At 30.7% G+C, this 26,366-nt stretch overlaps 2 protein-coding genes across 3 annotated transcripts in view; one reads left to right on the top strand and one right to left on the bottom strand.

Moving 5' to 3' along the window:
• Positions 1-26,366, top strand: part of LOC115879168 (prominin-2) — a 176,362-nt gene that overhangs the window by 7,429 nt on the left and 142,567 nt on the right. The gene's annotated exons all lie outside the window — the stretch shown is intronic.
• LOC115879169 (D-amino-acid oxidase) lies at positions 2,561-24,480 on the bottom strand. 2 transcript variants are annotated; one of them, XM_030895858.1, is made up of 4 exons: positions 24,135-24,480; positions 21,226-21,446; positions 7,709-7,961; positions 2,561-2,971 (listed from the first exon to the last, which is right to left on the bottom strand). In XM_030895858.1, the coding sequence occupies exons 1-4, from the start codon at positions 24,373-24,375 to the stop codon at positions 2,661-2,663; spliced, it is 1,026 nt and encodes a 341-aa protein (XP_030751718.1). In that variant the 5' UTR covers positions 24,376-24,480; the 3' UTR covers positions 2,561-2,660. The 2 variants fall into 2 exon arrangements, with proteins under 2 accessions (XP_030751718.1, XP_030751719.1); XM_030895859.1 differs by lacking the exon at positions 21,226-21,446 and having other exon boundaries at positions 7,709-7,948; positions 24,135-24,479.

Here is a 26,366-nt window from a genome sequence, read left to right as displayed (position 1 = left end):
TTTGCATGAAAGTGTGTATTTTGGGTGGTATTCCACAAAATTTCCAGGCTATTAAGGAAACAGAAAATGTACAGATTACAGAAATAAATTTTTTGAAACATGTCTTTTTCAATAAATTTTTTTTCTAAAAAAATCAAAACTTATAGGGGTGAACCACTATTGAAAACACCTGGTATAGAGAATTCAAAAATATCCAATATAGATTAATACCACTTGCAAGTTGTTTCAGCAAGATGTAATTTAAAGATGTTTTTGGCTGGGGTATATTCCAGAGCAGGGTTCCTCACTTCCGACTGTTTTAAATAAATGACAATTTTGTTATCGGCAAATCCTGAACTAAATGTCCTCGAGGCATTACAAATGGATCTCGTATAGCCATCTGGAGATATATAGGGTCAACGGCATCATATATAATTTTATGTGTATTTTGTATTGTATATTGTTTTGTTTAAACGTTTATCTGGGCTTAAAGCTATGCTTTTTAAAATAATAAAGAGAATTCTCAATTGTTAAGAAAATTTAAAAAATAATAAAAACATTTTTTTATTATTTTAAACCAAATAAAGTTTCTAAAAAGTGTCTTTAGGTAAAATAAATTGATTTTTTGTTTATCAGTATAATTTTCTGTTTATCAATATAACTTTAGAGACTACCTAAGTACTTAGCCCTCTAAAATTAGAAGTGCAATTTTTTGGAAAAATTCAAACTAAGTATAATAACTTATAAATTTTAAGATTTTGATACGTTTCAGCGTCGAAAATAGCAGTTATACAGGGTGAATCTTAAATAAGTGCAAATATTTTCAGGGCTGGTAGATCTTGATAAAAGAAACATCTTTCTTCACCGTTTTTCAAATAAGTCCAAAATAACCGGGTTATTTTACTTTGAAAATTTTCAAAAAAATCTTAAATTTAATCTACTACCTATGTTGCCATATTATCAAGAAATTAGGTAAATATGAATTATGAAACTAAAAAAATGTTTTTTTCGAGAAAACCCTACATAATCGCGTTTCTCGGGTCAAAATATACTACCCCTAAATATATTCGCACTTATTTAAGACTCACCCCAAACTGTAAAATAAATGAAGGGGATCAAATTTTGCTAAAATTTCGCAATTTAATGAAATGATATTATAAAATAAAAAAAATGGGTAAAACAATATTGTAAAATAGTTTACTTCTTTTCTAGCATTATTGGAAAAGATAATATTTTTAAATAAATTTAATTTAATCATTGTTATATTCTTTATAAGATAGTACTATTAAATGTCAAATACGAGATACCATCATCAATTTTATTTTCCAAAAATTATTAGTTCCAAAATTGCGCAGATTTTCAATTATTTATACCATATCCTAACCTAACCTAACCTAACCTCTCTCCTATATACAGGGTGTTTCAAAACAAATGCGAAAAACTTCAGGGGGTGATTCCTTGTTCAAAATAAAGGGTAGTTTACTTTATAAACCTTGAGTCAAAAGTCAACCATTAGGGAGATATCGCGGTACAAAGATGGCGGAAAAATAATGTTTTTATTTTTTATCTTGAAAACGAAAAGAGATAGACTAATGAAATTTTATGGAAGCATTACTGTTATGAAAACACACTTTCTGGTAATTTTTTCACTTTTTTAAAATGAGTGGAAGGGGTTGAAATAAACTACCCCTATCATTCTTGTTAATGAAATTTATAGAAAAATCTTATCAAACACATGCAAAAAAATTAATTGTGATAGTTTAGTTTATTTAGAAACTTTTTTATCTCTTGTGTTTTTTTGATAAAACTCACCGATTTGAAATTAAAAAATAAAATGTAAAGCATTACATGTCAGGACAAAAAACATTTTTAGATAAAGAATCTAGTGGGCAGCTGTAATTTTTTTAGGAAAAAATCTAGTCGGCCGCTGTCACTTTTTAGGATGTTTCTAACATTGTTTTATTTGACATTACCCTACTGCAATACGTTATTATCTAGATTATTATTATTATCATTATTATCACTAGATTCTTAATCTAAAAATATTTTTAGTCCTGACATGTAATGCTTTACATTTTATTTTTTAATTTCAAATCGGTGAGTTTTATAAAAAAAATACAAGAGATAAAAAAGTTTCCAAACAAACTAAACTATCGAAATTAATTTTTTTGCATGTGTTGATAAGATTTTTCTTTAAATTTCGTTAACACGAATGATAGGGGTAGTTTATTTCAACCCCTTCCACTCATTTTAAAAAAGTGAAAAAATTACCAGAAAGTGTGTTTTCATAACAGTAATGCTTCCATAAAATTTCATTAGTCTATCTCTTTTCGTTTTCAAGATAAAAAAAATAAGAACATTATTTTTCCGCCATCTTTGTATCGCGATATCTCCCTAATGGTTGACTTTTGACCCAACGTTTATGAAGAAAACTACCCTTTATTTTGAACAAGGAATCACCCCCTGAAGTTTTTCGCATTTGTTTTGAAACACCCTGTATATACCTCTTATGATTTTCTAGATCCCAGTGGCAACCTTCAAATTTGAGACATCCTGTATATAGCATTGTTAACTAAATAACTTAAATTTTAATTATCGTAATATTTTATTACGATATATATTTTATTATTTCACGAAAAAGTATTTACAATATCAAAAATTGCAATTATATTATCAGTATATTATAATTTATTTTTATCAACTCGAAGCATCTTCACCACTAACTCAGCTGCATGTTGACCACACCCGACTGATAAACTAAGACCAGATCCACCATGACCATAATTATGAACTACTTTCAGTGTCTTTCCATCGGGAGTCTTGAGAAATTCTTCTTCTAGCCTTACTTTGCTACGGTAAGGTCTGAGACCCACAACATTTTTAACCACTTCTGCGTCTTTTAATGAAGGAATAAACCGATTGAGATGGTTTAGGAATCTGTCACTGTCTGCGTCACTTAGAGTGGTATCGAAGCTTTTCTGTTTGGTTCCTCCTAAAATATAACATACATAAGTACATACAGGGTCGCTTTGATGTATGGAAACGGTCGATTATTAGGTAAAATATAGGAGGTACCGCAAAAAGTTAAATGCAAAAGTTATAGGATCTTTAAATATCTATTAGTAAATAATAAATTTAAGTATACGAGGGCGGTCATAAGGTCGTGGCGCATAAAAGTTTCATTTTTTTAAACAAAACTCCCTGTATATTATTGCATATTTTAATTCTTCCTTGAATTCTAAGCAAAAATCTAAATACACACAATGTACCTTAAACCAACCGTTTCCGAGTTATTGACTTTTGAAAATATCACTTAAACAATTTGATTTAATTAATTTCGATATGTTCAGTTTCATTTAACGATGCTATTCTGCCGAAACTGTGTGTCTTAATAATATTTGAAATTAGTTCTCAAGTTAGCATTTATAGATGTATAAAATAAGATTATATCAAGCCTGGAAATTACAAAATTTTCGTTTAACATTTCAATTCTTCAATTTATGTAGATTGTGTATTACGATTATTGCTTAAAATTGAAAAAAGAATTGAAATATGCAATAATATACAGGGGGTTTTGTTTAAAAATGTTTAAATTTGATATGCCACATCTTTATGACCAACCCTGTATACTTAAAATTACTAGTAGCTAATAGGGATTTAAAAACCCTTTACAACTATCACAGATTCGGCAGAATGGCATCATTAAATGAAACTGAACATATCTAAATGAATTAAATCAAATCGTTTAAGTTTAAACGTAACTACCTCGGAAACGGTACTACTCGAGGTACATTGTGTGTATTTCGATTTTTACTTAGAATTGAAGGGAAGAATTGAAATATGCAATAATATACAGAGGGTTCTATTTAAAAAAATAAAACCTTGATGTGCCACGACTTTATGACCGACCCTGTATATATAAATTCATTACTCGCAAATAGACATTTTAAAACCGTATAATTTTTGTATTTAACTTTTTGGAGTACCTTGCCTGCTTTTGGAGTACCTAATAATCGATCGTTTCCATACATAACAGCGACCCTGTATAAATTCTTATTTAAGTGAATAAAGTATATAGTCTTAATATATCCCTAATTATCAAATCTTATAGCCTCTATTATCTTAGTTTAATAACTCTTGCTTTCTATAAAGTCTAATAAGTCTGTAACAACTTGTTTACAGAGTAATCAAACATTAGTTTTGCCTCTGTAGTTAAATACTTTGAACGTTTGAATACCTTAGAATATCCTTGACAAAACTTTATTTACTAGAATATTCATCTCGAAAAAAAAACTGAAAAAGGTCAAAATCAATAAATATATAGTAATAGGAAAACCTAGCTTATCTATTAAGATTTTTAGATTTCTTTGGTGGCCTAAGATCACCCAGTGAGCAAAGTTTTGTCACATTTAGGGAATATTAGGGAACAGTTACGTATCTGCGTTTTACTGCTTTATATCAGGCATAAGAAGGGCCTGGTAACGTAACAACGACGTCACCTAGAACACATTTCCCTTAAAGGAATAAAATGCTCACTGGGCAAGCAAACAAAATCAAACGTCTTAGTTACTGCATATGCTGATCTTGGGAATAATGAAAATATAATATAACCAGAAGTGCAGTAATCTCTCTGGATAAGGGAAACAGACCATCCAATGGAAAAACAAACAGGGGAACTAATTCTAAAACCAAAAGAGAACTGCTGACGCTCAGCAGGAAAAAAGTGTGACTTACAAAAGGTCTTTTGACGGGACATATGGATGTCCAGTGCTATAGACTGTGAAACGAATAACTTTGAATTTGACAGTTCCCGCGGGCTTTTCTAGTGTTAATTTTATTAGGTTAGCAACTTGCGGCCATGCTGACGCAATGCCGTCTCTAATAGAACAGCCTCGAGGGAGATTTTTGACGTCAGACTATTTAGATACTACGGATTAATAAATATGATTTAGAATACATGGAAAACATAATTATTCCTCGTATTTTTGGTTTGTTTTTTAAAAATGATATAGTTTACATGAAATATACATAATATACAGTTAATAAATACAATATATATACAAGGTGTTTCAAAACAAATGCGAAAAACTTCAGGGGGTGATTCCTTGTTCAAAATAAAGGGTAGTTTGCTTTATAAACGTTGGGTCAAAAGTCAACCATTAGGGAGATATCGCGGTACAAAGATGGCGGAAAAATAATGTTTTTATTTTTTACCTTGAAAACGAAAAGAGATAGACTAATGAAATTTTACGGAAGCATTACTGTTATGAAAACACACTTTCTGGTAATTTTTCACTTTTTAAAATGAGTGGAAGGGGTTGAAATAAACTACTCCTATCATTCTTGTTAATGAAATTTAAAGAAAAATCTTATCAAACACATGCAAAAAAATTAATTTTGATAGTTTAGTTTATTTAGAAACTTTTTTATCTCTTGTGTTTTTTTGATAAAACTAACCGATTTGAAATTAAAAAATAAAATGTAAAGCATTACATGTCAGGACAAAAACATTTTTAGATAAAGAATCTAGTGGGCAGCTATGATTTTTTAGGAAAAATCTAGTCGGCCGCTGTCACTTTTAGGATGTTTCTAATATTGTTTTATTTGACATTACCCTACTGCAATACGTTATTATCTAGATTATTATTATTATCATTATTATCACTAGATTCTTAATCTAAAAATATTTTTAGTCCTGACATGTAATGCTTTACATTTTATTTTTTAATTTCAAATCGGTGAGTTTTATAAAAAAAATACAAGAGATAAAAAAGTTTCTAAACAAACTAAACTATCCAAATTTATTTTTTTACATGTGTTTGATAAGATTTTTCTTTAAATTTCGTTAACAAGAATGATAGGGGTCGTTTATTTCAACCCCCTTCACTCATTTTAAAAAAGTGAAAAAAATTACCAGAAAGTGTGTTTTCATAACAGTAATGCTTTCATAAAATTTCATTAGTCTATCTCTTTTCGTTTTCAATATAAAAAATAAGAACATTATTTTTCCGCCATCTTTGTACCGCGATATCTCCCTAATGGTTGACTTTTAACCCAACGTTTATGAAAACAAACTACCCTTTATTTGGAACAAGGAATCACCCCGAAGTTTTTCGCATTTGTTTTGAAACACCCTGTATACCTATTTATAATAATGAATAGGTATGCCTACAAATAATGAATAGGTACATAAGATAAGGGGTAAAATGTAAAATATATTTAAAATTTTGGGGTTTGAAAATCGATCTAATTTAACAAAAACATTCAATATCTACAAATAGTGATGTATTTTATTTGCATTCACAAAATTTATCCTAAGAAAATCAAAAATTTTTGAATAATTTTACATATAAAATAACAGCGATCTTTATTTCATGGCCATCACTGACGCCTTTTTTTCTATGATATTGTATTATTTGCAAATATAATTTTTCGAACATTGATACTTGTAAAATATACATATAAATTTTGTGAATGCAAATAATAATACATCACTATTAGTAGATATTGAATGTTTTTTGGTAGATTAGATCGACAACCCCAAAATTTAAAATATATTTTACATTTTACCCATTATCTTATGTACCTATTCATTATTTGTATATTGTAAAACATTTGCTGCATTTGTGTGGTTCATAGTTTATTTGCCAAAGTATTTATTACTATAAATAGGTATATATATTGTATTTATTAACTGTATATTACGTATATTTCATGTAAACTATATCATTTTAAAAATACAAACCAAAAATACAAGGAATAATTATGTTTTCCATGTATTCTACAACATATTTATCAATCTGTAGTATCTAACTAGCGTGACGTCATAAATCTCGCCCCGAGGCTGTTCTATTGGAGACGGCATTGGTTTGATATTTAGAAATGTCAAAAGCTGATGACATTTTACCTTTAGAATTATGACATTTTGTGTTGATTTTTGCAAGAAGAGGAAGAACTGTCACTTGTTTTATTCTTTTCCTTTTCTATTTCACGAAAGTAAAAAGAGTTACCTATCTGATTCGTTCAGGCACTCAATTTAAAGAAAATTTAAAGAATATCAGTAACTTTTTTGATAGAGGGATTTTATATTTGCCATGTTGGTAAAAAATAACGATCAAAATTCAAAGTTATTCATTTTATAGACTATACCTGAATTAACTCAACCTGCCTCAAGGAAGTAATATGTCACCCCAAGGCTCTGGATCGCAAGCAGCACTTTCAGTTTCGGAAAGCAAGGAAAGAACAGGTGGAACGATGCTTCTATTCTATAAGTACAAGGCGCAGGCATATGAGACTGCTTACAGACATAGATAATGGGGAAAAACACGATGGTCCTTAGAGTTCGCAGTGTTTCTGGCTTAGGATGGCCCATAATATTCAAAAAAATGTCTTTTGTAGCAAAATAAAAACACTAAATCACCACAATACACCAAAACACTTTTACTTTTACACTGGACGCGCGTTTCGCTAACAATGTTAGCATCATCAGCAGATGATTATAAACTGAGTTTATAATCATCTGCTGATGATGCTAACATTGTTAGCGAAACGCGCGTCCAGTGTAAAAGTAAAAGTGTTTTGGTGTATTGTGGTGATTTAGTGTTTTTATTTTGCTGTGTAACACCAAAGGTTCCAACCCTCAACTGTAGTCTTTTGTAGTAATGAAGGCCTTAGCTTCTCAGTAGCTCAATAATAAATGTACCTCTAGATCTAAACACAATCCACTTACCTAAAACAACAGAATGAGTATTAGCAATGATATAACAAGATCCTTCATTTTTATGATCTATAAGAAAACTACTATACTGCCATGGAGCTTTAACTCGTCTAATCTGTCCTCTAATAGGCGTTACGTCCAAATCATTTAATAAATCTCTTGATGCCAATCCAGTACAGTTTACGATAACATCATAATTACTTAGTTCGTTAAAATGTTCTATGCGTCTCTGTACTGTTTTACCTCCATTCTCTGAAAAAATTTTCTACACAAATAAAATACAATATGACCATAGAAAAATATAACTGCTATAGGATTTTGGAAGTGACAGATAAAGGATGAATCATTTCGAGCAACTACTGTTCTTGTTCCAAGGAGCATAGTTAATTTTATTTTTATAGAAATTATTAAATATTATTTATATTTGGCGTTACACAGCAACTTCAACAGCAAAATAAAACACTAATTCACCACAATTAATACACCAAAATACTTTACTTTTGAAGATTTTTGGAGCAGTTAAAATTTCAAAACTCTATTATAACTCTAATATATATATTCTCTAATATGTAATGAATAGATATAGTTTATACTAAATAAACTTTTAGTCACGTGATTAAGCTGGACCGGCACAGCTCTGCCCACTTCTACATATTTTCTTTTAATCAAAATATTTAGGAAACAAAAATAAATTAATTATAAACATATAAACAGTTATCTCACCTCCTTAGCAGAACTTAAGGGACATAAAGGACTATGACTACCGATTTTCCGTTCAAAATATTCTAATAAAGTTGCGATGAGTTTTTTTACGGCTATTAAGCCATCTTGTACATTTCGCACTAAAAGAGGTTCTAAAAGAACAATGTTCGACTGCAAGGTCTGCTAAAAACTCGTTATACAAAACTAAAGTGTCAAAACGAATGACAATGTCAGGAAATAAATAAATAAATGTGGCAACTAGACATTTTTTACAGCAGAACTACCACCTGAATACCCAGCGCGAAATTTAAATTCCAATTAGTCAACCCGACGTCGAATATGTCCATGGTTGGCAACAATGAATTTAAAAATCGCACCCTCGACTATGTAACTAAAAGTTTAATTGATATCAAATATATGTCTTTAAAAAATACTTTGATCTAAAAACCTGCAAAAAACTGTCATCTTCCCGTATCTTAATTTTTAAATTTGGTGTTTTGTTTGTTTGGATATAAAGGTCTATTTGAAAGACCAAATATATTTTACATTTTAACTGTGTTTTTAAAATTGGTTATTGTGATAATTTTGTTAATATTTGATTTTATCTATCCATATATATATATATATATATATATATATATATATATATATATATATATATATATATATAAACAAAGGAAGTTATCGTGGAAACTATAAAAAAACGAAGAAAGAAATTTATTGGGCAAGTCCACAGAAAGATTAGTCATATACATATACATACATACATATATATATATATATATATATATATATATATATATATATATATATATATATATATATATATATATATATATATATATATAAACAAAGGAAGTTATCGTGGAAACTATAAAAAAACGAAGAAAGAAATTTATTGGGCAAGTCCACAGAAAGATTAGTCATATACATACATACATATATATATATATATATATATATATTTATTAAATCGACGGAGTCAGACCCGGTACGTTGAAGATAGGCCGTCAGACCCGGGGTATATCGGACGAAAAATGTTCAAGCGATGCTTTCAGGCCCTGATGCTGGACCGTTTAATTTGTCCCATTTATATAAAAAATAGAGGTTTATTCGTTTTCGCCAGACCCACGACGTTGCCGCTTTTAATTCTCAAATATTTATATTAGAATTAGACGAACGGACCTTTTGACGCGGTAATGGATCACAGTGCAGAAGTAAAAACGGTGCATTTCTGCTATAGTGAATATTATTGTACTTATTGTTAGTATTAGATATATTCTGTCTTATAAATGCATCTGTACGAAAGCGTTTTTATCTGAAATTTCATTGTAATAAGCATAATCAAGTTACAATGCATTATCAATTTCGTTTAGTAGATTTTATAAGTGTTTACTAAGTGATGATGGAACCCCGTTTATTATCTTTATACTTTAAAAGAAAATTCACAGTCCTTTACAAAGATGCAACCGGGGGGCATTGAAAATGATGAATAAAAACGTAAAAATATGATTAGTGTTAATATGAGTGTATTACATACATATGTTTAAATAACGAATGTTATGGATGAATGTTAAATAACGAAGTTTATGGCCCTCTTCTGTGACGGCTTTTTATGTCTTAATAATTATATATAGGGTGTTTTAGAACTCGAACCAAAGTCGAAATTTTGCAAAATCTCAAAAAAGAAAATCTCTCGAAAATAATAAATAGTAAAATGACATTTACCCTCTATGGATATACATATAGTAAAATGACATTTACCCCCTACCTATGGTCCCATATAAACTGTATACTAAAATAAATAGCTTTGACATATAATTGTCGTTTTTCTTGATATACTCCCCTGATTTTATTTTATTTTTCCAGAGCACTAATACTCTCTTTATGTTATTTTTTATTCCTAGAAGGATGATTTGAAGAAAAAATATTTCGTTCATATTATTGATGTCACTAAATAAACCCTTGTATAATATGTTATACTTCTAGATGTTATAGTAATGCATTTTCGTACAGCAAACTTTCATTCCCTATTCTACTCCCTAAGGGTACGAATTTCATAAATTCCTATGTCCAAATAATTAACTCATGTCTTTTAAATGATCCTTTGTGCAAATTTTTATGTGTATAATACAGAGGTCACGAAGGTTTATATAATTTTTTACTAACTTTACCCATTTGGTTGATGAATTTCAAAAATCTCTTCTTATTCTTCTTTCTGTAGAATTTCATTCTTCTAGTAAATGATTTTCATACAACAAATCGTTCGACATAATTTTACACTCTAAGAGGATGGATTTTCTAAAATCGCTTTGCATAACTAATTCACTAATCATTAATGTCCTGTAAACGAACCTTTGTGCTAATATTGATGTATCTAAAGCTGGTGGTATAAACTGACCCCTAAAATATCTAAAAACTTGATATATAATCTAACTGACACACCACTGACAATGACAAATAATTGATTTCTGGAGGTATTTTGTGGAGGTGTTTTTCAGGTATGTTTTAATATTTATTCGTTTTACATAAAGAAATACCGATTAAACGATATAATAATACTTCATAACAAATCTAGACATATATACCTTTCATTTAAAAAAAGAATCATCAAGATTGGTGAGGCGGTTTCGGCGGGATGGATGTAACAAAAAAACCCGTTGATCTTTTATATATGCATCCCACTTCGGTGTCACAAGCTGAATTTTTCAGGGAAGGAAGTACAAGTACGTGATATGGGGACCCTTATTCCAAAAGTAGTACAAAATTAGACCGGGAAAAGGGACACTATCATCAAAAATCGATATATTAATACCACCGTGTAGAGAAAACAAATACTTATTTTTTGATCCAGTACAAAATAAAGTCTTCGTTGGGAGTAATTTTTTATAATTATTTACAAAAAAAACATTTCCATTAGCGCTTATGACCGAAAAAAACTTTAAACATGAATAACTCATTTCAATCATGCGAAAATTTGTCCCACTTCGGTGTCACAAGCTGAATTTTTCAGGGAAGGAAGTACAAGTACGTGATATGGGGACCCTTATTCCAAAAGTAGTACAAAATTAGACCGGGAAAAAGAGCACTATCATCAAAAATCGATATATTAATACCACCGTGTAGAGAAAACAAATACTTATTTTTTGATCCAGTACAAAATAAAGTCTTCGTTGGGAGTAATTTTTTATAATTATTTACAAAAAAAACATTTCCATTAGCGCTTATGACCGAAAAAAACTTTAAACATAAATAACTCATTTCAATCATGCGAAAATTTGTCCCACTTCGGTGTCACAAGCTGAATTTTTCAGGGAAGGAAGTAGAAGTACGTGATATGGGGACCCTTATTCCAAAAGTAGTACAAAATTAGACCGGGAAAAAGAGCACTATCATCAAAAATCGATATATTAATACCACCGTGTAGAGAAAACAAATACTTATTTTTTGATCCAGTACAAAATAAAGTCTTCGTAGGGAGTAATTTTTTATAATTATTTACAAAAAAATTTCCATTAGCGCTTATGACCGAAAAAAACTTTAAACATGAATAACTCATTTCAATCATGCGAAAATTTGGTTTAAAAATGGACTTTTTTAAGTATAACTTTCATTTATCGAAAAACGAAGGCCTAAATGAAAAAAAGAAACAATTTATAAGTTTCGCTTATGTCTTGACAAGGTAACAAAGCAAACCCCATATTTTTTGCTTTTAAACTAATAAAGATATATCAATAAACAATTAGCGATGTCCGACTGCCGCCGCCGCGCCGAGATTTCCTATACGTATACGCGTGATGACGTCATGGTGTGGCAAATGTAGCATTTTAATTCGATTTGGGCTCCCTTATATAGGATAACAGAAACATTTTCCATGTTAAAAAAAGTTTAGCTACTTCTACAACGAAATCATAGCATCGAAATAAATTTTTAGATACTCGTACAATTTTTTGACACGACGATCGATTCCGACAAAAAAAAATTAGTTACTTCTACAATGATATCGTAGCATCGATATAAATATTTAGGTAGGTACTTGTACAATTTTTTGACACGACGATCGATTCCAACGACTGTCATTTCTAAGGTAATTTGACGCCGTGTTTTGGAATCATAGGGTATGTGTGTATTTATCATTAACCTTTTTTCTATTTTGTTATAAAGAATTATTTTAACTTATTTTTTTATTACATACAGATATGAGGGCGGCAATTTAAAAATTTGCACTGTGGGCAAGACGGGTAGAAAAAAGATGCTCATTTAGAATATTAAGAAATTCAGACAAAAAAATTAAAATAAGCATTCTTTAAAGATTGTTTCTACTAGTTTTATTTAAAAATATAAATAATATAAGGTCTAATCTGGCGAGTTGAGTTTGGATGAGACTGTAAACAAAATTTTTAAAAGTATAAATGTAGTAATTTAAATTTTCTGCGTCTGATAAAATTCATGTAGCAGTAAAGTAGGAAAAAAGTTTAGGTTTAAAAGCATTAATTTCTGGAAATTCCCTATTTGTAGAGGCTGGGAACCACCTACTTTTCTGGGAACCCCATATTTTCAAGTTTAAATTATTAGAACTGTGATTAAAACAAATCACTATTTTCATTCATATTGCAATCAACGAATAATAAGAATATTATATTATCAAATATTACACTAATTAAATTTTCGAATACAAAGTAAACATAGAAGATACAACATATTATAGAGATGCAACCATAAAACGTGTTTGTCATATTTACATGGTGTTGGTAGATAGCATCCAGCCGTAAACTGAATATACAACGTATTACTATTACTGTAGTGTGTAGCCACAGTTTAAAGAATACGTGTAGCCGTCAAAATTTTTGTTTCACTGAAATTACTATTTTAGATCTCACTGAACGAAATAATGCAATAAAATTAATTATTGTGAAATAACTGAATTCTATCATATTTATGATCGAAAAAAAACGGCGTCAGCGATGGCTATGAAATGAAAATTGCTGTCATTTTATATGTAAAATTATATGGTGAATGTCATCGATCGTCATTTCCAAACCAACTGGACGCCGCTTTTTTTCGATCATACGGTACCTTTTTGTTTAAACTTTTTCCTGTGAGGAGAAATATCATACAAAACGGTCTTATCGTACAGTCACTATCATATATACGATGATCGTAATTATTTTGATGTAGTTACTTCGACAATGAAATCATACCACCGAAATAAATCTTTAGGTACTCGTACAATTCTTTGACCCGTCGATCGATTTAGATGAAAAAAATCTTTAGGTACTTCTATAACGTAATCATAGCACGAAATAAATTTTTAGGTACTCGTACAATTCTTTGAAACGACGATCAATTTAGACGAAAAAAAACTTTAGGTACTACTACAACGAAATCATAGTACCGAAATAAATTTTTGGGTACTTGTACAATTTTTTGACACGATGATCGATTAAGATGAAAAAAAAATTTAGGTACTTCTGTATATGTATAACCATATGCGAAAATGTCAAAAATTGACATATTATGATGTCATTCTATTGAGGGTGCATCCACACTATCCTAAAAACGGCGTATCGGCGTAATGACCTTGAATAGATTTCCAGTAATTCTATTGGCTGAAAAATTCATCTGTCAGAAATTTTATATGTCAAATTCATCTGTCAAAAATTTCAGCCAGTAGAATTACTCGAAATCGATTCAAGGTCGTCACGCCGTTACGCCGTTTTTAAGATAGTGTGGATGCACCCTCAGAGTGTAATTTTATATCAAATAATGTCTAAACACAAATACGACGACCGATTTAAACGAAAAAATTTTTAGGTACTACTACAACGAAATCATAGTACCGAAATACATTCCTAGGTACTCGTACAATTCTTTGATACGACGATCTGTTTTCTGAGGCGAAAAACATTTTTAGGTACTTCTACGTAAATTTCTAGGTACTCGTACAATTTTTGACCCATCGATCGATTTAGATGAAAAAAATCTTTAGGTACTTCTGTAACGAAATCATAGCACGAAATAAATGTTTAGGTTTTCGTACAATTTTTTGACACGGTGATCGATTTAGTTGAAAAAAACTTTAGATACTCGTACAATTTTTTGACACGACGATCGATTCTGACAATTCTCATTTCAAAGGTAATTTGACGCCGTTTTTTGGAATCATATATATGCCATGTGTATACTTATCTAATAAGTAAAGTGTATTCATTTAAAATATTAAGAGATTCAGACGAAAAAAATCAAAATAGGTAGTAAGTATTCTTTAAGATTGTTTCTACAAGTTTTATTTAAAAATTGTAACAGAGAACTATTACTATTATAGGACCCCTCTCGGACCGCTTGGACGAGTCCATTATAAAAAAGAGCGAGGGACAGTAGGTAGAAAAAACATATGATTTGATTTGTCACGGAAACGTGAAGTTTATTAATAAAAGTGTTTTGTTGAAATTCTTCGAGTTTTATCATAAAGTTTATGGTTCGACACCCAACAAAATAATTGTAACGAATCCCCGTCACGAAATATAAATAATTTAAAGTCTAATCTGGCGAGTTGAGTTTGGATGAAACTGTAAACAAAATGTTTAAAAGTGTAATGTAATCATTTAAATTTAAATAAAATTCATATAGCAGTAAAATAGTAAAAAAAGTGTAGGTTTAAAAGCATGAACTTTTGGGAATTCCCTATTTGTATAGTCTGGGAACCACCTACTTTTCTGGGAAACGTACTTTCAAGTTCAATTTATTAGAATTGTGATTAAAAGAAAGCACTATTCTCATTCATATTGCGATTAATGAATATTAATATTAATAATATTATACTACATATTACTCAAATTAAGTTTTTGAATACATAGTAAGTAAACATAGATAGAAGATAGAACATATTATAGAGATGCAACCATAGAACGTGTTTGTCATATTTATATGGTGTTGGTAGATAGCATCCAACCGTAAACTGAATATACAACGTATTACCTGTGGTATTACTGTAGCAATCAACATTTTTGTTACACTAAAATTACTATTTTAGATCTTAGTGAACGTAGTAATGTAATAAAATTAATTATTGTACTGATTAACTACCATATAATCGAAAAAAAACGGCGTCAGCGGTGGCATGAAATGAAGATTGCTGTCATTTTATACCGGGTGCGTCTCAAAAGTGGCTCACCGCTATAACTTTTTAATTTTTTTTTTAGATAAAAAAACGAGATTTGGTATGTAAGTATATGACATAAATTAGGAATTATTGGACGTATTCAATTGTTTTTGGTCACTTCCTGTTTCACCGGAAATGACTACAACTTTTGATTTTTAAATAACACCCCCGGTATGTTTTTGCATTATTTGATAGAAAATGACACTCTGAATCGAATGATATATCATATGTCAACTTTTGACATTCTCGCTTTAAAAAAATTGTATTTTAAATTTCAATCTAGAGTTCCCCGTCACAAAATATAAAGGCTGTGTTAAAAACACTAATTTATAATCTCCTTGATTATAAATGGAAAAATAGATTTGATAATCTAATGATGATAGAAAATGACACTCTGAATAGAATAATATATCATATGTCAACTTTTCACATTTTCGCTTAAAAAATAGTATTTTAAATTTCTATCTATTATAGAGTGCAATGGATGTGTTAAAAACACTAATTTTTAATCAAGGAGCTTTGGAAAAATAGATTTGATAGTCTAATGATTTTCGTGTCTTGTCGGGGCCCGTTATAAGATATCAAAATCGAATTTTTAATCATATCTCAATTTTTTGAAACGGAACAAAGGTGGCTCGTTAGCATATTTGAAAAAAGCATTTTTCTACGAATAATTTGGTACCACAATTTGGTACTCGAGTCAAATTGTCATTATGAACCGCATGTTACATATAAATCATATGTGAAAATGTCAAAAATTAACATATTTATGATATGCCATTCTATTCAGTGTGATTTTCTATCGAATAATGTAAAAATATACCGGAGGTGCCATTTAAAAATCAAAAGTTGTAGTCATTTCCGGTGAAACAGGAAGTGACCAAAAACAATTGAATACGTCAATCAATCCTAATTTATGTTATATACTAACATACCAAAACTCGATTTTTTATCTGACAAAATAAAAAAAGATGTAGAGGTGAGCTACTTTTGAGACGCACCCGGTATACGACGATCGATTTAAATGAAAATAATTTTTAAATACTTCTACAACGAAGTCACAGTATCTAAATAAATTTCTAGGTACTCGTACATTTTTTTGACACGACGATCGATTTAGACGAAAAAATTTTAGGTACTTCTACAGCGAAATCACAGTATCGAAATAATTTTGTAGTTACTCCTACAATTCTTTGACACGACGCGACGATCGCTGATCGATTTAGATTAAAAAAAAATTAGGTACTTCTTCAACGAAATCATAGCATCGAAGTAAATTTGTAGGTACTCGTACAATTTTTGACCCGCCGATCGAAATAATTTTGTTTCTAGTATTTATTAGCCGAACGACCGGTTTCGACAATAAAAGCATCTATAAAAGATATGGTCAACATTCCGTTGCATACATAAACAACGAAATGAGACAAAAAATCTCCGGGTGGAAACCACCGTCCCACTTTTAAATGAAACTAGTAGGAATAATTTTAAAAGAATACTTATTTTAATTTTTTTCGTCTGAATTTCTTAATATTCTAATTAGAGTATGAGCATTTTGTTTTCTACTAAATATAACACGGCTATATCTTCGTTTCCCTTTAATAGTTTGCTTTACCGTGTTGCCGGTTCTTGGGTCTGAATACATCGATTCAACGTAAATCGGCTTATACACTTATACTAATGTCGAAGGTGGCGCCGCCGTGACAATACCGGTGTACCCCCAATCGTATATAAAAACATATAAACCATTTTTTCAGGCCCAGCTGAAATTTGGTCAGGGAAGTGGGGAAACCGTTCTAGACGATAACCACTGAAATGTACTCAGACCCGACCCCGGGCCTGAAATGTCGAAATCGGGTCTAAGCCCAATGAAGCAACGTAGTTTTTGGGCTCGTATAAGCGGTTTAATAAATCTATATATATATATATATATATATATATATATATATATATATATATATATATATATATATATATATAAAAACGGGATTTGGTTTAAGTATTTAATACTCATTTCCAACTACAGCCTATTGCTGCCTTCCCGTTACCCTACGCCACACATCTCGATTTAGAGCGTCATCAGCTTCTAGGTTACGAGCTTCCATTGCTTCCGTAACCGTTCCGTTCCAAGATTTTCTAGGTCTACCTCTCTTTCTTCTGCCCTGGGGAGCCCATTGAAAAACTCTTTGTGGCCACCTGTTCTCCGGCATACGCAGAACATGTCCAAACCATTTTAGCTGGATTTTTCGATTCGATCCAGTACTGTCTCCTCCGATGCATTCATGATACGCCTGACCTCGATGTTTGTCTTTTTTTCCATCCTAGATATACCTGCACTTCTTCTAAGGTAGTCCATTTCAACCACTTGGATTTTGCGCTTCGCGTTTGCACTCAGAGTCCACAGCTCTGAACCATAGCAAAGAACTGACTCCACCAATGTTCTTCCAAGTCTCTTTTTAGTTGTTGCAGATAAGTTTCGGTCCCACCAGAGGCTGTTAAGACATCCAATAACTTGTTTGCTCTTCTGAATTCGGGTTTGTATTTCTTCTTTGCCCAAACCCTCGTTGTTGATAGTAGCACCCAGGTATTTAAATTTGTCTACTTGTTGAATCTGGACGTTATCATTAATGAAGACTTCAAAACAAGTGTTGGAATTGACAGCTAAGTATTCGGTCTTCTTTAGACTAACCTGAAGTCCCCATTTGTTGTATACTTGATAAAGCCTCTTAGTCATGAACTCTAGATCGTATGAGTCCTGCGCAATCACGACCTGATCGTCTGCAAAGCTCAGGGTAAATAGTGTGTTGTCCCCAATGGGTATTCCCATACCTTGATATTTCGTCTTCCATTCCCTAAGGGCTAATTCGACGTAAGCGTTGAAGATCAGAGGAGATAAGCTGCATCCTTGTCGCAACCCTTTTGTGGTGTTAATTGGATTAGATAGCCTGTGTCCTATCTTAACGTACGATTCATTTTCTTTATATAGCTATTTTATTATCTTAAGCAAAGGTCTATCTACTTCTAAGATATTCAATACTTCCCATATCTTGCTGCGGGGAATAGAGTCGTACGCTTTCTCCAAATCAATAAATGCTAGATGGACTTCTTGATCTACTGCTATCTTTTTTTCCATCACCTGTGCAGGACAAAAAGGTTATTTGTGCAAGATTTCCCCGGTGTGAATCCGCTTTGGTCTTCCGAGATTTTGTCACCAATACTGTCCCTGAGCCTACCCTGTAACACCTTTCCAAAAAGTCTGTTGACCGAACTGTTAATGCTTAGGCCTCTATAACAAGTGGGGTCGTTACGATTTCCCTTTTTAAAGATGGACACTATGTGAGCCACTCGCCATTCTCGGGGTAGTTTACTTTGCAGGCAGCATTGGTTAAATAGCTCTGCCAGACGCCAGCGTAGTCTTTGGGTTCCACACTTTAACAATTCGGCTACAATATTACCAGGACCTGGTGACCGTCCATTTTTCATTCTTTTGAAACTTTGATGTACTTCTCTTTTGCTTATCATTAAAGTGCCTGCAAGGTTGTTCTCATCTTCTACTGCTCGGAATTCTGGTCGGTTTTCTGTCAGTAATTCTGCATAGTAGTTGCGCCATTTTTCTATATCCATTCTATTCAAGAGCTTGTCCGTTTGATTGGTTTTCATTTGTCGGATTGTTCTCCATACCTCAGTACTCCGTGCGCCCACTATTAGGCTTTCCACTTTGCTGGCACCTTCTTTCCCAAATATCTGTTTTTCCTACCTTAATGGCGGCTCGTACCTCTCTATTTTTTTGCTTGTAATGACTCCAGTTAGTATCTGTTCGGTCTGAGAGCCATCTTTGATAGAATTTTTGTTTGTCATTGATTAAGGCCTTTATGCTGTCAGTTATCCAAGCTGGTTCATCTTTTTTTTTTTCTGCATGTTCTGTTCACCTAAAACTTCCAAAGCTACTTTTTTAATTAGGGTTTTTAGGTTGGTATACTCTAGTTCTACATCGTTACAGGCTTTCACTTCCTCTAGGGCTACATCTAATCTTCTCTGGTACAACCATTTAATACTGGCATCGTGTAGTAAATGAAGCTTAATTAATAGTAATCAGATTCTTCAATTTCTAGTTCTTGTGATGTTGTGTATTCTATACTTTTGGCTCTGCTCTGGAAAGGTACTACTAATTCCGCAACGACCAGACGGTGGTCGGATCCACAATTTGCTCCTCTCTTAACTCTGCAGTCTTTGAATTTGAGTTTAGATATTTGTTTAGCAATCATATAATCAATTATAGATTTTTGTTGCAGAGAGGGCCTTTCTCGGGTATATCGATGAATTAATTTGTGTGGGAAGAAGCCGTTAAGTATACGTAGTCCATTCAGTTCGCAAAAAATTTTATCTATCCCTATTTTAAAAAATGTCTATACCTATGTGGCGGATTCATCTCCCAAAAAATCCTATATATGTATTTCGCCACTGCAAGAAAATCCACAAAATAAAATAGTTATTTTATGTAAACACTGCTACAACACCGTATTTTATTTATGTAGTTTTTATAGTTATATTGTTTTTTTTTTCAATTTCGTTCTTTGTGATTACTATTGCACGTCTAAACTTTCTAAACTTTTTTAATATTTGAAAAAGTTTATAAAAGTTGTTACCTGTCAATTCCAGAACCCAATAAATTATATTTTAATCTCAGTCATACGGTACTTGAACAGAAATCATTAACACTCAGAGAAATAAATAAACATAGAGATATCCTAACATATAAATAGTATGATCGATAAAAAACAGCGTCAAAGACGGCTGGAAAATGACAATGGACAGTATTTCTGGCAAAGTCAATCCCTAGACGATCATTTACTAAAAACTGACAAAAAACTGTCAAAATTGTCAGTTTTAATCATCTGCTGATGATGCTTACATGGTTTGCAAAAGTAAAGTGTTTTGTTTTCTAATGGTAAATTAGTGTTTTATTTTGCCATAGAAACATTAAAAAAGATTGAATGCTTCCAGACACACAATCTATTTCCAAAAAATTATTTTTTCTCGAAAATAAACTACACCATTTAAAAATAATTTTTACTACTATACTAAAAATAAGTTACAACCTTCTTAAGGCCAACTGGCTGTATATAAGCGTCATTAAAAATGGCTAAGTAAATGACATCTAGGGCTTGACCTCGCCAAAATTATTATCGATTGTCATTCCCTAGCCGTCTTTGACGCCGTTTTTTTTTCGATCTTATGATAGAACTCACAACTGAAATTAAGGAATTGAATTAAATTAAATTAAATTAATTAAGGCATTTAACAATGTAAAAATATTTACCAACAATAGAATAGCTTATAGAATGATGAATTTATACAATACAGAACATTTTTCGCTTTAAGTTATTGTCAATTATTAGCTAGTATTTATAAATTTTATTAATTTAAAAAAAAGTCAACTGTATTCATAGATCACACAAAACAATAATTATTAAAATATTAGTAATTATATAAGTTTTTTTATTAGGTATTATATATAGAAATAAAATAATTATAATATTGTAATGACTAGCTGTATGTTAAAAATTTTATTCTTAAGGTTTTGCCATGTGAAATGTTATATCACAAAGTATGTATTTCTGAACCTCTCTATATTTACTGCTTTTTCTGAGATTTCCTAGCTACTCACCATCAAATAAGGTAGAAAAATAGCGCCCTCCCAAGTAAAAGTAATAAAGGAATATCCCACGTTAAAATTCCATTTATATTGCTCGTTTAAACTTTTTAAATGGCCTGGAGTGAGTTTACTGTAGCCTAAAGTTATGGGTAGCCAAACAGGTGTTTCTTCGCTGGCTTCCTCGTTCAAATTTATACAAGGCTGAAGGCAAATGCCTGCTTCTTTGGCTTTGCCTGCAATATTAAGTTACTAAGCACTATACAGGGTAGTCCAAACTGTATCCCGGGAATTTCTACAGCAAATTCTGCGGGTAAAAATAAGTAGAAAACTTTGTATAAATGCGTGTCCTAATATGCTTACATTCGGAGACACAGGGTGTAGAAGTTTCATTTTTATTTCGATTTTTTCCAAATAATTTCTGAAGTGATGTCAATATTTGGATGAAAATTAGTGTCTGCGAGTTTTTTGACATGAGAAATTTGATTTTTATGTCAATATGACTCCCACTTGTAGAGAGAGCCACCTACACGTGTTTTAACTGTTTTGAAGAGTAATAACTTTTCGCCCATACCTGTATAAAAGTACTGAGTGAATAAATATTTCTGTGATTTTTTACGCAAAAAATGTCTCTTGATAAAAGTCGATACGAGCAACCGTTCTCAAGATATCTAGAATGGTATTAGTCAATACATGTAATTACTGATAAAGAATAAACATGTTGAGTAGATAGTTATTTGACTGAAATGATAAATTTAGGTAAAGTTTTTATTTTTTTAAATTAGTCATAAATTTTTCTTCGAAAAAATGACAATAAAACAGTTTCTGTTGAACTTTTGGGTTAAAAACATTTCAAATTTATAATTTCAGACTAATAACTAGGTATTTAGTCAACATTAATTTTGTGTCAATGATGACAGGTATCGATAATTTAGATTCCAAATATCTCAAGAACCATTATTGGTAGCGATTTTTGCCAAGAGACCTTTTTTGCGTAGAAAACGTTGTAAATGTATATTTTTTTACTCAGTAGTTTTATGCAGGTACGGACGAAAAGTTGTTATTCTTCAAACCAGTTAAAAAATATGTAGTTGGCGCCCTCTACAAGTAGGAGTGATATTGATATCAAAATCAAATTTCTTATGTCAAAAAACTCGCAGACCCCAATTTTCAATCAAATTTGACATTACTTCCGAAATTATTTGGAAACAATCGATATAAAAATGAAACTTCTACACCTACATATAATAATACCCTGTATCTCCTAAACTAAGCATTCTAGGACACACACTTATACAAACTTTTTTACTGATTTTTATCTGCAGAATATACTGTTTTTATGCTGAAGTTTCCGGAATACAGTTCGGGCCACTCTGTATACAGGGTGACCTGTCGATCCAAAAAACTCTATATCAGGTGCCTAGTTTAAAATTTTCACGCAAATTCGTTATAAAATATGCAGACAATGGAAGCGAGTATTTAAAATACAGGGTGTCCCAATATTCCGTGCACATAGAACTACTACGTATTTTTGGAATCAAAATAAGTTCATTGGACACAATTTACCTCTCTACAAAATTGCTTCGTTTGTTCACTAGAGGGCATCAAACTTTAAAAAGAAATAAAAACATTTTTTCAGATATTTTAGGAACCGTTATTCTGATTTGAATGATATTTTGGGTGTCTATGTTTTGCTAAGTGCTTTATAATTTTATTTTCACAAAAATCAAGAAAAAACACGGGAAGGGTGAAAACTACCCCCAACCCTACATAAATTTTAGTATAAATATTCCCCAAGTCCATCGATCACAGATTTACTTTTCGTAAAATAGTCCCCCTAGTATTTACTACAATTTTTGTCTCTTGTAAAAAAACACCACATGGCATAGTTTTTGAGAAAATATTTTTTGGAGAATTTATTTTTCCAAAGCAGACTTACAAAATATACAGGGAGTTACAATATTCCGTGGACATAGAACAACTACGTATTTTTTAATCAAAATAAGTTAATAAGACTAAGTAAATAAATAATAACACTAAGTGAATAAAATAAGTTAAGCACATAATTTACCTTTATACAAAAGTGCTTCGTTTAGAGCATAATAGATACATAGCTTGATTTGACAAAAACATTTTTGAGGGTCAGCATTAAAAACATATTGTTTTTTCCTAAAATGTATGCTCTGTGGCGTTTTTTACAAGAGACAAAAAATGTAGTAAATATTTAGAAGGACCATTTTACGAAAAGAATGTCGGTTGTCGGTTGGGTTGGAAAATATTCTCTTGAAAATCGTCCCGAACAACTCACACTTTTTTGAACCACCCTATAGAAGTTAAAATATCTTCCCGAAATACAGTTTCTTAATCCAGGAGCTACAGATGCCCGACGCACTATTGCCGGATTGCCTGTATGTTACAAAATATTATTGCCATCGTATTGCCAAATTATATTATTGCCATTCATACTATTTGACAGAAAATTGAATTTTTTTGCAGAAAAAAAATAAATGGAATCAAAATTCATATATCTGGATTTAAATAGATATGACAATATTATAATTGCTGTTGTAATTATTTTCTTTTTAATTTTTAATACCAATAAAAAGTGAATTAATAATTTTAAATTGTCTATTGGGTATCCTATCTATTAGCTATTAGTCTATTAGGTATTATTTACCATTATCTTGACCGATATACCGTATGATCGAGAAAAAACGGCGTCAACGATTGCTATGCAATGAAGATCGCTGTCATTTTATATGTAAATTTATATGGGAAATGTCATCGATCGTCATTTCCCAGCCAACTGGACGCCGTTTTTTTTCGATCATACGGTAGTAGAATAATTATATTGAGTTGCTGTAGACTGCTAAGACGTTTTAGTATTTAAAATTAAGATTAATAACTTACTCAGAATAACTCACCTTCTTGCCAGAGTTGAGTCAAATAATCATAAGTTCCTTTACCCCATCTTATCAAATTTTCTGGTTCAGTTTCCCCTAACAAATAAGGTTCCCATAATCCGGCAGCAATATCACTTGTAGTATCTGGGGTGAATTTCTCAGCAAATATAGTCACTTGAACGTTATTTTTTAATAATTTTTGTATTTCTAAGGCAGATGCTAAGCCCATACATCCACCCCCAATCACAGCAATGTTGTACATTTTATTTTTGTTGTGTCGCGTTAATAATATAAAAATAAATTTAAAATTACAAACGGTACATGACCATGAATAACTAACGTAGAACTGAATACAGAGAGATATTTTATTTGAACGATTTAAGTCCATACTGATAAGTAACTAATCAAAACAAACTGATAATTAAATACATTAAGATATTTGATCTTTACTGGCATTAAAACAAATTATAATAATAATAATATAATAATCTTTATTTCTCAAGTCATACAAAAAAAATTACATTCCTTATGTTAAATAATATAAGAGTAACCTAATTAATACAAATATTTACAAACTGCCAGACATAATTTGTTTAATAAATGTACACCGTTTCAGTTCTGCAGTGACTGCATTTTTTCAATTCTAGTACAGCATAAATAAAGTAGTTAATTAATAATAAAAAAAAGCAACGGTGTATATTTTCATTTGTTTTTACATTTTTTTTTTAATTTACATCATTTAAAAAATAACAAATATATTCATCATATAGAATATTTATATTTAAAATCAATACAAAATAATCAATTTCCAACTCAAGAAATAAATTGAAAGACCCCAGAAGTCCGAAAACTTGTACGGGGTGTCTATCAAAGTAGCTTTGTTTGAAATAGTTAAATGTTTGAATTAAATAAATATATGGGCTTGAATTATAAATAAAAAATATAATACTAGTTAATAAGTCAAATTAAAAACTACATATAAATTTACAAGTTAAAATAATAAAAAAAAAACGATTGCATTGCATACAACCAAAATCACATGACAATTTGAGATTGATTTGAGAATAAATATATAATATTTCAACACAAAATAATCAACTTAATATTATACCAAATCTACATAAAATATAAATAAAAATTTTCTATAGTACAAGTGTTAGAATAAGAGAAAAAAAAACATAAAAAAATTAAGAAAAAAAAATACACTTAAGGCTTGTACATTATAGAAATACTCGGCACTGTCACTGATTACAATACATTCTTTTTCCGATATTACAAAATCTTTTAAGTACGCATCCATTTGATAAAGATATGTATACTTAATAATAAATGAGATAAATGCGTCTTGTTACTTATCAATTATTTTTAAAGCATATTATGTGTTCAACATACCAAAAAAATATATATTATCATTTCGTCATACAAATCCAGTTACAAACCAATAAAACTTATAAATACCCGACTAAGATCCTAATCTCAAACGTCTTGCTGTTATCTGATCAGGAACTTTTTGAGTAGTCTTAGATTTGTTTATAGGTACACTATTGTTTTCGTTGCTGGTTTTCTTGGAGAGTGCCTCACTATGCTGTTGGATCCTATCGTCCTTGTATTCTTCTCCTAATAATTCTTTCTCTAGTAGTTTTCTTTCACTTATAGGAGCTGGAGTTGAGGGTGCACTATTGTTAGTTATTATTTCTAATTCCTCTGAATTTTGTCTCAAGTCCTCAACAGTATACGATCTATTTTCAATGTACAGTTTATTCCCCTTAATGTAGGATTTGTTGATAGGGTTCTCTCTTGTTCGCCTTTTTTAAATGTCTTCTTAATATCTTGTTTTCTTCTCTTTGTATCACAGTAAGATCTTGTGAGATTGACACACCAGTGTTTTTTAACATTCTACACTGCCTAAGAACTTCAACTTTTTTTAAATTAGATATAAATTCTACTTTAACTACACTCTTTCATTTATTTAAATTATAATAATTGTTCAGGTCCGCGACTTGTAGATCTGACAGTAGTAATACAACAAGATTTATAATGTAATAATATTTAAACATTCTTAATTTATTTAATTTATATACATATGTTCCAGAATGTAGGTATTATTGATATACAGGGTGGCCCATCGAAAACGTTCCGCAAGGCATAACGGCCAGGGTAATTTTTTTTTCAGAAAATTCAAAAACACGTCAATTTTGTTTGTGAGGGGGACAACTTTTGCCCCAAAAATTATTGTAAAATCTTCAACCCTCT

This window comes from Sitophilus oryzae, unplaced genomic scaffold (assembly GCF_002938485.1).
Source record: "Sitophilus oryzae breed Bouriz unplaced genomic scaffold, Soryzae_2.0 scaffold_1576_pilon_pilon, whole genome shotgun sequence".
In the NCBI taxonomy this organism is placed as follows: Eukaryota; Metazoa; Arthropoda; class Insecta; order Coleoptera; family Curculionidae; genus Sitophilus; species Sitophilus oryzae.
Note: the sequence above shows the minus strand (reverse complement) of the source record. Positions and strands in the feature narration are given on the sequence as shown.